Below are 15,144 nucleotides of genomic sequence, written 5' to 3' on the forward strand. Positions count from 1 at the left end.
AATTTCAAAAATAAGATGACTGGAGCTAAAATAATACAATTAAATAATAACACAATACCCGAGCTATACCTTCCCCCCCGGGCGCCCGTAGCAGGCCGCTGCCGACGACGGCCCGTGACCTATACTCGGGCTCCAGGGTACGACAGTGTTTAATGCTCTGGACCAGAATGTATACATATAAAAATCATTCATTATGATTTTAAATACGTACCTAAAAATTTAAATAATTGTAAATGTCTACTTTGGCAAACGACATGTTTGCCGATTGTCCAAACTGCAGGCTTAACTTGGCCCTTTCGGATGCAAGAACAAATCTAAGAATGCCACGGCTACTTCAAAAGGAATGCACAGAGATTTAGGGAAGGGAAAATTTATAACTTTTTTAAAACTACAAAGTCATATCCTCTACCTTCTCATTTTAAGAATATAAATGATAGCTTATAAAATGATTTTCCAGAATATATTCCTTTTACGTAAACATTTATGGATATATACTTATAGAGATCTACCTGCATTTATGTACGACTACACAAAGTACAACATATAGATAAATAAGAAAAATAGTGATCATATGTTTTCGGCAAAGCAGCTAACGTCCACACATAGAACCAGTAGACATGCTGGGGTTGACAAATACAGACATAGAAAAATACGAACTTCAACTAAAATATTTCTATACATCACATTATTTTGTTACTGGCATGTTTCTAAACAGTTTCGATAAACAAAGACCTATAAAAACACATTTTGGCGATGGATAATTTGCGTACTACTGAAAGAGTTGACCACTAATAGACAAAGCAGACCCGGGACGACAATGTACCAAAATAAACATAGAAAATACTAATTATAATTAAAATATTATTTGTTAAACTAGGAATAACAAGTCTAAAAAGTGGCTGGCAGTAAAAGCTTTTAATACTTTCACATATTTTATAAATAATTGGTAACAAATACCTACTTGCATTTATCTGTTGCATTTCGCTTTGAATTCTTCTTCCAACTTGTAAAAAGACATTAAATTGTTTGACAACTCCTCAAGTTTTGTAGTGATTGCAGTTTTTAGTTGTACCAATTCTTGTAAATTGCTGTTATCGACATTTCTGGAAGAAAAAAACAATTTTTACTTTCTATATAGTTTAAAGCCATGCTAAGATACATTAATTGTACAAATTACCATCAAAATCTTGCCAGAAACATACTGAAAAAAAAGATACGATTATTGTACACTTTCATTTCAAGCAATACATTTTTTTTATAAACTAGCAAATTCTCAATTTGTCTTAAAAATTAAAGTACCATCCATTAAAGTGTACATTTATATGACTCTTGTTGACAAACATATTTTGTACTGAATATTTGAAAAACTTGTATTCTGCATAAAAAGTGCCAAGCGGTTTATACCACTGTTGTTGAGTTGACTGATATTGTTTAGAAATTTTACTGTTGACAATCTGTTGTGTTTAGGTTAGTGTTTTGTTTTTATTTAGTACATGTTTTAGAAAAAATGTGCATGAAGTTGAAACATGTTAGCTACGATTCCCAACTTATGGTTCAGATATGTTTTGTTTGTTTTTAACCTAGATAGTAGTTATGTTTAGGTTAGTTATCCATCTGAGGAAAAGATTAGATTTCAGATCTCGAAACGTAGTGTTACTGGTTTCTTGGATCACTAAACGATGGTCCTAAAAAGTCCTAATAATAATAGATAACGCTACATTTAAATTAGATGACTAGTTTGTATTTCTAGAGAATTTGATGATATTTATAAAAATATTTATAGTAAAAAAAGTGGATTCTCGCTGAATGTATTTAACTTTGTTGTGTGGCGATCGGCACCTGCTGAATTGCCACATCAAGACATACACTATTTAATTTAATACTAAGGTTATAAGTAAGACACTTATCAATCAGAGGGAATCTCAGTAGGTTTTTGAGTTATTAAGTCATTATTTAACTCATACCAGTCAGAGTACTCACGCTTTCCGTTGGACTTTGTCATGCAGTTTGTTCTGGTGTTGCAGAAGAGTTCCTATCACAGAGTGACACGCTTTCTCCTGGTTTGCCAGTGTAGCCTTTGTTTTTTTGTATTCTTTAATGAAATATTCACTGACTAGTATTTCTTTTGACAATCGATTCAGTTCTTCCTTGTAGCTTTTGATTTCAGTTTGGAATGACTTCTTCAAGTTATCGTACTCTAAACATTTGATACCATAATCAGTGTTTAGTTGCTTAAATATTTCCTGCAACAAATTGTAAGAGAATTTTTAGGAAAACAATCCGTTGAAAAGATCCCAATAATGATGCTTACAGCATAAAACCCATCAGAAGTTTGTAACAAAGTAAGGAGCTAATTTTTCCTCAGTAAACTAAACAATATAATTATTTTCCCATTACAAAATTAGAGTTCAAAAAAAATATACACCAGAAGGTTGTTACATATCCTTTCAATAGCATTATATCTCTTATATACCCAGAATATGGAGCAGATAAACTATTCCTCTATTATACTTTTTAACTAGTAGAGGGTGGGTACTAACCCCATGGGCTTATACAGGTTAATATGAAGGCAGTCTGTAAACTAACAGACATTTTTGCATATTACAGTGATGGGTATTCAGTAAAATCTCTGTGATGTGTTCTAAAACACACTGGCATAGAAAATCCCTGCTACTTCGTAATGTGAAAGGAAATGTAAAAAAGGAAAAGGAAAATGGGCATTTGATTGGGAGAGTGCACTAGGAGACTAACAGAGTGGGAATGCAGCCGGTCATCATTCTCTGTGTTTGTGTGTGTGTGAAGTTTGCGTTTATGTGAGTGAGGAACTACGTGAGTTCAGCCACACTCCCTATTCGCTAATGCTATAAACTGATTAATTTTTGTCATAAAGTTACACCAAGCCTTACCTGTTTTTCCAAATAAGCAGTATTCAGATTGTTGTATTCTTCTTCACTGTTTTTCAAATAATTTTCCAATTCTTGTATGCGTGACACCATTTCCTCACTGGTCTCGGTAGATATGTAAAATCCTTCGGCTTGCCTCAAAGATTCTAGTTCGTGTTTGAGGTGGGATATTTTTCCATCAACAACCTAAAAGGAACCTCACAAAGATATAAATGATGACCAATTGTGTACTCAACATACATAAGTCATGCAAAGGGTATTTGCTCATAGTAAAGGAAGAAGGCTTAATATAAAAAGACCTATTTTCACTAAAAGGACCACAGATTACTATATTCTAATTTGTGTAGCTGGAGAGACAAGGGAATAGAAACAAGGGAACCAAACAAACAACAAAATATGTTTCCAGAACAATCAAAATTACACAATTTAACTATTTTTATGTAGCAATCGAGAATATCATCCTACAATATTTTTATTAACCCTTTAAAAAACATCTGATAAGTCTAAGAAATAAACAAAAACTAACAAGGTTCAACTCCAAATTTGTATGGGATTGTTATTAAAATTGTTTTTTCTTCCCATGGCAGAATCAACAATGTGACTAATGGGTTCCTGGTCATGAGGGGATCTCTGGGAGCTGATACCTTGGCTAACTTTGACTCAGCATCCAAGATGACAGGGACTCAACCGTTCTGTGGTATTTCTAGGTGTGAATCCTTTGGGGCTGTCTCGACGTGGGTTCACACTGAACATAAGAGAAAGTGGAGACTGCATTCAGGTCTGAGAATGAGCAAAATGGTCCTACAGTCGCCTTCCCCCAGGGTGGTGTCTAAACTTCTCTCCTTAAGTAGGACGGTGTCTTCTCGAATTGTGGGTATATTTACAGGGCATGGTCACCTGAGGAAGCATCTACACAGAGAGTCAGCATTCTCTGGGAGGATACATTATATAGAATGTGTTACTAGCAGCAGGAAAAACAGCTAACCTGCTCTTTGAGTGTCCTGCAATAGCAAGAAAGCGCTACGCCATCTTTGGTAGTCTGGACAAAGATAGTGACTTTCCCCACGGGAACTTGATCGGTTGTTTTCGGTAGTTTTGTAGAACTACTCAAACCGAAAAGTGGTTGGCCTCATAGTATACTTCCGGCATGAGCAAAAGGCCCTTGAGGCTTAAGTACATGGGAATAGGCTGTATCTTAGAAAAAAGAAGAGTTTAATACAAACATTTTTATATCGATGATTTTAGTTGTGAAACCAACAAAAATTATTTTGAAGCCAGGTTTTTTTAACAGACTTGTCTGCAAAAAGGACTAGGAATTTATTCTACACATGAGTAAATAATTGATCTCCAGGGAGTTAAATGAGCTATGTAATTGTTATTGTGTACATAGACGTTCTGTACCTGCATGAACTCTTTGTCAGATATATTTCTGTTTTTCTCTCCGGTTTGTTCTTGATGGAACGAGCCTTGTACGCATAGTTGAGGGTGCTCTCCGTCTCGTCAAGGTTGGACTGGGCAGGAGATATTGTCCCGATTATGCAAGTTTTTGTTCTTCCACCCAAAGAGTCTCTCAGTAAGCGAGTTAGTTTAGATTCTCTGAAACAAAACAAGTGTGAGATAAGATATTATCTAAACAATAATCTGATATATTTCTATTCTTCTCCAATTTGCTCTTGATAGAACAAATCCTTTGCATGTAGTTAAGGGTGCTCTCTATCTCATCAATTGGACTGAGCGGGAGATATTGTTCCGATTATACAAGTTTTTTGTTTCCCTATCCAAATAGTCACTCAGTAATCCAGTTAGTTTAAGACTCTCTGGCTTAAAAACTTTTAAGCTTTATAATACCTAAAACACCTATTTAACTTGGCCCATAGAACTAACAAATTCTATTTGTAACTTTTGATTGGATGATCATACGATCAAGCTTAACATTATTACAACTCTATACCACCTTAAAGTCAAAAAAAATACAACCCTATTACTCTCGCAATCCATAGATTTATATCCATAATCTTATAGATTTATACATATCTTAATGTATTTGAACAACCACTCTTGCATAAAAAAGTTTAGATAAGCAAAGTTGAAAAACTCGTTTCATCTAACCATAAACTAACCATTAGAACTACAATAATGGGAGTTTCTATTTCTGCATTGAGAAGTGCACAGCAACTAATTTACAAACAATAACTTAGGTTTTTATGTATATAACGGAAAGCGTGCAATTTTCAAAATTCATAACTCGAAAACCTAAAATTTGATTGGACCAAATGTTTAAACAAGATAGGTACAAGTGCATTGTTTTTTAATACATAATTTTAGAATTAAATAAAAAACTAGCAGTTAACCACGGCTTACGTACGATCACTGTTGTTACAGTACATATGATCATTATTGTTAACAGTTACTACCAACTAAAATCGTTTTTCCCCTTTCTCTGGACTCTGATCCCCCACGGTACCGCTGTTAGGCATTACTTCGCGGCAGTTGAAGGTCAATTTCTTTCTATGGATTTCACAAAAAAAGTAAGAGACGTGCATATACGATGCAAATTGACTCTCAGCTCTTAGAAAATACTTTGATTAAGAAATGTACAGAGATACAGAATCTCAAAATTCTAATGCTCAACATCATATTGGAATTGTCAGTCACAAATTTCCTTCAGAATTCTGAATTGGATTTGCAAACCTGTTCCTTGATATAAAAAAAGGTCATTGCTATATATAAATAGAATTGAATGTTCAAATAGCCCTCAAATACACATGTATACCTGTACGGGATGTGTGGATTGTTTTCAGTGATGCTAGTAATTACTCGACCCAGTGTCAGTAAACGACCGGTTGATGTTGCTTGCTTCTGTCAGCCGTCGATTGACTCCGAGCGCATTGCGATTGGCCATGTCACTGGCACCAGACTTGGAAGCGTTCTCACTTCCTGCCAAGTCCACCAAATGAAGTTTGCCGATTCTCATCACATCTTCTCTGTCATCAATTGCAATCTCCTTGATGTTCACGTTGATAGTGAAGATTGTATGAGATCGACTAAAACAAAACAATATTTATTCAGTAATATACTGAATACTTTCTAAAAATATAAAAATACTGTGATCCAAAATATTGATATTTCTGTCAATTCCTAATTTTGGTTTAGATTCATTCTTTAAACTCATCTTCCAACTCCAAATGTTCATATACTGTATTTTGCTATTTTAAACCCCGCATCAATATCGATACTACTAACAATTTAGTACACAAGGATAAATAAGCTCTTTCACACATTAAATGGACAACAAAATTACTAAATAGCTTTACAAACATATTAGATAAGTTTATCACTATTAGATTTTTCTATTAGAAAAAGTTTCAGCATTGGAAAGATTACAGAAATGGTGTAAACACCAGCAGTAAACATGTAACACTGTACATTGCACAACTGTTTAAAGAAAAATAAAGGAATTCTTACAGCTAAAATTATAAATAAGCAACATACACATGTGATTAATAACGCTTAATGTATCAAACATATAATATTAGCTGAACTATGATTAGTCAGATGATCATTTTTTCACCAAGTTTACATTGCGTCGTAGTGTCATATATTTGTATAGGTGTGAGAAATGGCTACTTTAACCAATTTATTAACAAAACATTATACCATCTTAAACAAGAAAATTTGACAAAATAAAATGATCTTGTGGTAAACCAACGAGCATAGTAAAGCATAAACCAACACGTTGGACGTTGGGTCACGCAACAATGGTTTTCTAATACTCTCTGAAAAGGACCCGGCTGCATTTTTGGCATTAAAAACATATTCACGGACACTATTAATTACTCCAAAATTAATAAAATTACTTATTTAATTTTTTTTTTTTTATTTATTTATTTAATTAATAAATTAATTAAAAAACTTTATGGGCATTTTAAATTTTTTTGTGAAATTACATTGCCATTTTATAAAGTATGACAATTTTGACTGCTGTGAACACGTTAAGACATTGAATGAATAGAAAGATCACAGAAACACTGTAGTACCTCCAGAAAGTTAACCTATTACACCAAAGAAGATTTTACTTGTATTACAGAACAACAATTTAAATACGTTTCAATATAAACATAGACGGTTTATTAAATGGCTATTTACAAATATGGTAATTGTTTAATTAATTATGAACAATGGTTAAAATTGTATTAATTTCTTTATACTTTTCTAATATTTGTTGAGTGTAAGAACCGAACCTGATAGATGAACGAAAAAAAAAATGCTCACTTAATATTTCGTTCAAACAATCACTAATAGGTCACTTTTTTGTTAGTCCCAATATCTATAAATCATTGTTAAACATTCAACACACAACAAAGTCAATCGAGACGTTGTCAAAAACTTGTTAGAATATACAAGGTCTGCATTTTTCAGTTCCTATTCAAAAATAAATATGAAACCAACCTGGAATTCATATTCATGCAAGTTGCAGCACTCTGCCGTTTTTGTGCACCTTCACACAGTATCCTAAACGCTTCATCCCTGGACTTGACAGGAATGGGCACCAGACCTTTCAGGACCACACCACCCTCTCTATCATCGAGCATCCTATAACAGAGTCAATTGTACGTAAGTTATATATAAACTATGAAGACAATACAGTAAAAAGGATATTGCTACCAGAAGGCCTTCTTATAATCTAGGTCTGTATTTTCGTCAAAAAGTCTATTTCATTTATCCTAGACTTCATTTCAAACAGGTATCCAATAAAACACAATTCCAGGACACCAAATTTAACTCGGATTGGGTCTTAAGTAGTATTAAAACTCAGTTGACCCATTTTGCCTATTTGACAAAAAATCCTATTTTTATAATGTTATTATATAAATGTGTGCAGTGAAAGCTTTCCAATGACACATCAGTTATTAAAATACATTAGAACTCGAAATATAGCCATCTCAAGAAACCTATGACAACTATTTTATATATATATATATATAAACAATTCATTTTGACACTTTGCTATAATTTTAAAAAGAATAATCATAATTAAGAAGTAAATATAAGACTACTAAACAGCAATAAATTAATTACTTACTGTATGTTGGAATCCATGATTGAATCATCCACTGTACTTTGACTATCCAATAAGTTCCGCAATTTCTCGTTATATAATTCAATGTATATGATTGACACTTGATACTTGCAATTTGATGCTTCAAGTTCATTAAAGATATCCTCCATCACACGAGGAATTATACCAGCATGTACATTCTGAAAACAACATCATTATTTTTACAAATGATTTAACCCTTTTAGTAACAATGTCCATAAATATGGACGTTTTAAAAAAACTACCAAGAATTGCCCACATCGGCATTCTTCGGTAGTTTTCACAACATTCACAAAAAAATTTGTAATGCGTTAATTTTACAAATTTAAATAAAATGTTTTTGTATATAAATGATCAGAATGAACAAAATTACAAGAAAAAAATTAAAAATATTATAAAATTAATCAGCTATTTAGTTTTAAATTTAGTGTAAAACAACACAAAAAAAGTGAAAATGTTGTTTTTCTTTTAAAAAAAAAACTGTTGTAGATTTTACATTTTTTTTAAAATATTGATTAAAACTTTATTTTTGTATTCAGTTTTATTTCAAGTGATATAATGTTTTATAGTGAAAATGTTTTTTTTTTTTTCATAGTACTATTTCTCATGTGAAACTAAAAAAATGTACAGTAAGTAAATATTTTTATTTGTTGCTTGAACATTACTGTTATTTAAAAATAAGATTTTTTTATAGTATTTAAGAAGGCAATTTATTTTTTTGCTATCAGGTAAAAAAATCACAATATTTGTAACTAAAAATTTGTTTTTAGTAAAACACTACAAAATGGTTTAAATAGGTCATGTATTCCTCAATAGCACTGGGGAGAAAATCTTCAGCATTCCTGGAAATAACTTAATTTTTGGCCTGGCACTAAATGATTAGGTACACAATTTTATTTAATTGATGATGTAGAGGAACATGATCTTGCAAACTCAAACAGTTTCAGCAGCAGTTTTATTGAGTAGACAACAAAATTTGACAGCTGCACATTGTTCACTTAAACTTGCTATCATAAAGAACTAAACAAGAATAAAACAGTACTGGCAAAAACAATCACTGCAGATAAACAGAACAAGCCAAATTGACAATACAGGCGGCACTGAACTGGCTACGAGTTGTGCTATACACACCTAGTGGCAGAAATGTGTACTAGCTCCGCCCATGGCAATACTATTCCGGTTTCTTTTACCCAAGAGGTACCCACCCCCTCGTACTTACCTCTTGGCTTGGAGTGGTTTGATCCCTCAACAAACCTCTAGTATCTGGGCCTAGAATAGTTTCTTCTTACTACAAAGCTCTAGTATCGATGTAAAGTCAGATAACACTTTACGTCTTGGTGAGGAATTCTTTATTCCTCCAAAAAAGCTCTAGCGAAGGAAACAGGATTTTTGCCGGACATTTGCCATCATTGAGTGATACAATCCGTAATAGAGTACAATATGTTACTGATTGTATTCTATCAGTGGACAATGACCAACATGTGGAAAAATCCTGTTTGCTTCACAATCCTTCTATCGTCATAAACAAACTTCAAACAAAGGAAAGCTCTTGTATCAACGTAAAATCAAATAATACTCACCTCTTGGCCTGGAACAATTTGTTCCCCTGTCATTGTATATGTTTTCCCTGTGCCAGTTTGTCCATATGCAAAAACAGTGCAATTGTAGCCCTGTAAAACTTCTTTGATCATTGGCCGGACAACAGTATTGTATACAGTCTCCTGAAATATCAAAACATTTCAAATAAATATATAAATACTATCAAAACATATATATATCTATGCAAATACTATGCAGTTATAATTTTCCATTAACATTCTGTCCAACTATATAAAAAAACAACACAAACTTCAAATGTACACCATAATATTGAAACTGTAGAATTTCAAAATATTTTACAAAAATGGTGAATATTGAGTGAGTGCCCAGTCTTACCTGTTTTGTATTTACATCAAATACTTTATCAAAAGTCAAACATTTGTCATTTCGACCATTTTCTGACTTAATTGTTATTTCCTTCGGCAAAAATTCTAAATGGTTGGTTCTTTTTTCATTCTGCTTCAACGGTCTGTAACAACAAAAAATATAGGTAGATTTCTAATTAATGTTGCCTACCATAAAAGATTTCTCTATAAAACTATGCTAATTTTTATGTGGCATGATACTCTTAGGTCTGAAAAGTGACTGATCACAATGGTATATTAGTTTTTGATAACTTGTGACTCATATACTCACCAATTTTCATTTCAACTTTTTTATGATTATGTTAAATAGCTTATTATAATGTTCCTTTAGATTAAATTTTACTGGTTCGCTTGTATAGTTATGAAATTTTAATCTGATTTATGTTAGTACCAAAACTAGGACTATTTAAAAAAAAATATAAAAATCAGCAGATGTATTGGTAAAGACCAATTGACCTACTGTTATCATTAATTTCCAGCTGTAAATACAAGGAATCTTTTTTAGTAAGTACTGTTTTGAAATTCATCCCCTGCAACGCTACAGTCAGTGTTTCGTGCTTTGCACACTGTCTACCTTCATCTGTTAGCAAGCCATAGATGCAATTACGGCAAAATTAAATTATTTTTGCATCTGTTAATGCATATTTCAAATGCCCCCACGAATTGAGAATCCTGCTGACTGTTAAGTATGTGCTGTTATTTGTTTTCTTGGTGCTAAATGCATGAAAGCAATTAAAATTTATTTGACAGAACTATGAAGTGTATGGACAAACATTATGAATGATGGATTGCCATTCAAATGGTAAAAACTTCAAAAGATGGCCAAAAAAAAATGTTCATGATGAGAAATGCTGAAGACAACACTCGACGATCACCTTCAAATTCATGCACAAAGTTAATGATAAACCGAAATCAAACATACAATTCACAATTTCTTCATTATTAGAAGTTTCCTAAAGTTTCAAGAAGTGCTCTCTATGACATTTTTATCGAGAAACATGTTTTTCTGTATAACAATGTCCGTCCATATGCGACAAAACAAACTCAAGATCTCATCGCATTTTGCTAGGAACAATTTGGTAATCCACAAACGGCCCCAATTAAGTACCCATTTGTTTTTTTTTCATTAGAGGAAGCATACTGAAGGTCAACACCGCAACGATGAGAACAGCATCAATATAATCAATTTCAGTTGCTGTTAAATTAAATGGCAATTTTATATGGCGACACTATACAAAAACAAGAAACAAAAGCAAAAGGTTGATTTTAGATATGATAAGTGCCTTAATATAGATAGCAATTATGTAGAAAATTAGGTAAAAGTGTAGGCTTTCATATGAAAATCAAATTGTTACAAACAGTATACTCGATGTTTTATGTATCAAAAAGGTACTTACTTAAAAACATGCCTCGCATTTTAATAGTGAAGACATTTTAATACTTCCACAAAATATTTCTTCACTACTAAAACCTTACCGTTTCCTTCAAGCATACAACGCATGCTTGAACTTTAAATATTTGTCCAATAAATAAACAACTTGTTACTTTTATCCTCAGTAACGAAGATGAATTCTATTCTGGAATGTGACCAAAAAACAGTACCAAACAAGGGCCAGACAATTTCATTTCCAGGTAATTTAAAGACTAAGACGCAGTTTAAAAGGCCTTACACGTTCTGCCTATGTTTCATAATGTAAATAAAACGTTATTACAGTATGTTTGCCTATTTGGATGGTAATCTTGTGATCTTCAACTAATTTGTCAATTAGTTGGATATTTTATAGCACTTGATGTACATAATTTAAATGTAAAATGTTATAGTTTTACATTAAGTTGATGATACATACAGTTATTTTGTAACCTAATTAGTATTTTGAATTTACTGTTTCAATGATAATCCATCACAAGAATGAGGATCTATACAGTGTGATTCACGAAGATATGCAAAAACTATAGGAGCTTATTCTACATGTAAAAATAATGAAAAATAATTCCAAGAATTATTCCCATGTAGCACCTTTAATATTGTGTTATTATATGTTATATTTCAAACCATTTGGATTGCTAAGATTCAAGAGTCAAAAGTCAAAACAATTCACTGCAAGCAATTCAGTATACAAGATTGATAGTTTCACGCTTGTGTACTATCTGCCCTAATACAAAGGGCAGTAGTGCTTAAGTGTTAATACATTATTTTTTAATGTATATTTTAGAGAATTAGAAAATTATAGATTTTAAAATATCAGGTTATTTACAGGATTTGTTTTGTAGAAGCATGTTTGTTTGTAAGTTTCTACCACCATCTGAAATACAATTATTTACAAACTGAGTTTCAAACCAATGTGGTCTGTATTGAATCCAAAATAAACTAACAAAACTATATATATATATATATATATATATATATAGGCTATATATAATTTTTAATTTCTGTGTGTTCTTGTTTAGAATAAGAATATCTCTTTATAAACAAACTTTTCAAAAATTACAATTACATCAGTTATTATAAAAACGTGTCTATGAATCTTGCTTTACAAAATTAATTTTATTATTCATAGAATTCCTCTACTGTGTACATGGGCCATTTTAGAAGTCAATCTTGAACTCCCTTTTTGAGATTCTTCCCAAACAATTTTGAAGAATATAATTTAATCCAATAGCAATATGTACAGTTATTATCAAGATACAATCTTCGGAAAGAATGACCACTTTTACATTGTGGCACTTTACACCTTTACAATAATGTGGCAGTGTGGTGTATATCTTGTATGCAGTATAAGATGGCTTCTTACTGTACTTGGAAGTGAGGTTGTGCTGAAAGAATGTAGTCTGTTGCTCTCCTGGTGTCATATGAATGTATATCCTCACCTCTTTGGTGTGTAATTTGGTTTATGTGTGTTATGACTGACAGGATATATAAGTCTATAATTGTTACGATCTTTAGAGACTTATCTGCATCTATCTAATGGATTTAGATTTGTAAGTTTTCTAATGGTCTTTTTTGGGAGGAGAAGAATTTTGTTTAAATTGTACTCAGATGTTCCTCCCCACACAGCAATGCCACATCTCATATGAGACTCGACTAGTGCAAAATAAGCTATTCTTGCTGTCTCTTGTACTGAAATCCATTTTATTCTTCTGACAACAAAGATTTCTGAACTTAGTGTCTTACGCAGATTATTTATGTGAGTTCAAGTAAGATTGCTGTTGACAGTTATACCAAGTAACCTTGCTTGTTTCTCTTGGAGAGTACCTGGGATTTCTGGTATTTAATCATGCCTCCATTTATTTAATCATTTTTATTGAAGTAGTCTTGGTAGTATTTTTATACCATGTTCTCTTTACTATTAATTTTTCTTAAAGTGCAAATGTTACATCAATGTTTCACCAGAAACCATAAATACACAAGGAAAATAAATCATTGGAACTTCTATTACTATCAGTCCACTTCATTTAAAAGACATACATTGTAAGTCTTCACTTCACTATAAATTCATCTTTCACACAAAGGATTCACAATTGTCACCAAAGAGGAAGCAACAGAGGAGACGAATGAACTTATAATATTACACAGGGGAATAGTGTTAATTTTACTAAAATACATCTATGTATGGATCGGGCAGTAAAAACTAATTTTATTTTATTTATTTATTTTGTAACACATAATTTTACATAATCATGGCCCCACCAAGTCAACACGACTTATCGGTGACGTCCATAATAAAACTTAAAAAAAGCAAGATACAAAATTACAGTTTTATCAATTATTTGTTTTGATCAGTTTAGTTCATGCTTTTACAAGAAAATGTTATGTTGCTCTTTGTGTGGCTGTGGTGCTTCTATAACTCCATATTTTTAAATATTGGCATTTTATATAGCATTATGGGGATAATACATACATTATTCAGAGTATAAATAGATAATAAATTATATAACTGGATATATAAACAAAATATATAAAATATTGCCCATCAACAAATAGCATTCTATAAATAGTTAAATATAAGCAACAAATCTCTAAACATTCAACAACAATAACAAAAATATCAATAAATAACAATGAACTACCAAACAACAACAATAACAATAAATATTTAACATTATATACATCCTAGGTAGTTTTTAACAAAATCTGGTTGATCACAGAAGTAACTAAAATTTACCCACTCATTCACTTCATCTGTCTGTGCATGTGTGTGTGTGTGTGTGTGTGTGTGTGTGTGTGTGTGTGTGTTTAGATGTTAGTCTAGCTAGATGTAGTCTAAGTAGTCAGCTCACTGTGTGTTGTAGTAATCTATCTCTGCACTGCCTCGCTAAAAACCCTGAAGTTTCTCAAGCTTTCAATTTCATCTGGATGTAAGTTAAAATAATATGGAATATAAAATTAGGGTAACCTCTCACCAAACTTTGTGGCCATTCTCGGTATAGAATATTTTGTAGTGAGTCGTGTGTTGAAAATCCTTGTCCTTTTTATTTTGTGTTCATTTTTATTAAAATTATCCATAATATATATATATATATATATATATAACTGTTTGGGATTCATTAAAGTTTTAACCATTTCATTGTTTCCAAATAGTCTTATCAAACACCTATTTTGCAAATTTTTTATAATGTTTAAATGGGATGTAGCAGCTGCACCCCAAATACCAATACCATATCTAATGTTGGATTCCACCAGCGATTGATATGCAACCATCTTTACCTTATTATTGGTAACTTTATCACTCAACATACATATAGCAGCAACACAAGGATTCAACCTTTTATGAAGATCATAAATGTGTTCAATAAATATCATTTTCCTGTCTAGAGTCAGTCCCAAGTATTTGAATTTATCCACTAGCCTTATATTATCACACATAAAGCTGTAACTGACATAGTTAACTAACACTGTTGGTGACCAATCTATTGTTCACCTCCTATCAATGGTGATTTGTTAAACTGTGAGGTGACTATCAGGTATTTCATCATGTCTCCTACTAAAGTTAATATAAATAGTTTTCAATAGATTTATAAGTCATTTTGTTGGCAGTATTGAATAGCTTTATTTATTGAAGATTCAATTTGCAATTGCAGCTCTAATGCACTTTCATTTACCAGAACAAGAGTAGTGTCGTCTGTGTACATGATGGTCTCCAAGTTGTTGTTGCTAACACTTGGAAAATCATTTGAAAAT

General features: G+C 32.0%; 1 protein-coding gene across 1 annotated transcript; it reads right to left on the reverse strand.

The window, feature by feature from the left end:
* Positions 1-2,912: 2,912 nt before the first annotated feature.
* LOC124374425 (kinesin-like protein KLP2) lies at positions 2,913-10,065 on the reverse strand. Its single transcript, XM_046832638.1, is given in 8 exon segments — positions 2,913-3,089; positions 4,305-4,499; positions 5,677-5,738; positions 5,740-5,947; positions 7,353-7,496; positions 7,987-8,162; positions 9,582-9,722; positions 9,937-10,065. Coding segments are annotated over 7 exon segments (936 nt in total). The 5' UTR covers positions 9,693-9,722; positions 9,937-10,065; the 3' UTR covers positions 2,913-3,049.
* Between the last annotated feature and the right edge of the window lie 5,079 nt (positions 10,066-15,144).

Source organism: Homalodisca vitripennis, unplaced genomic scaffold (assembly GCF_021130785.1).
Source record: "Homalodisca vitripennis isolate AUS2020 unplaced genomic scaffold, UT_GWSS_2.1 ScUCBcl_8357;HRSCAF=16435, whole genome shotgun sequence".
NCBI lineage: Eukaryota > Metazoa > Arthropoda > Insecta > Hemiptera > Cicadellidae > Homalodisca > Homalodisca vitripennis.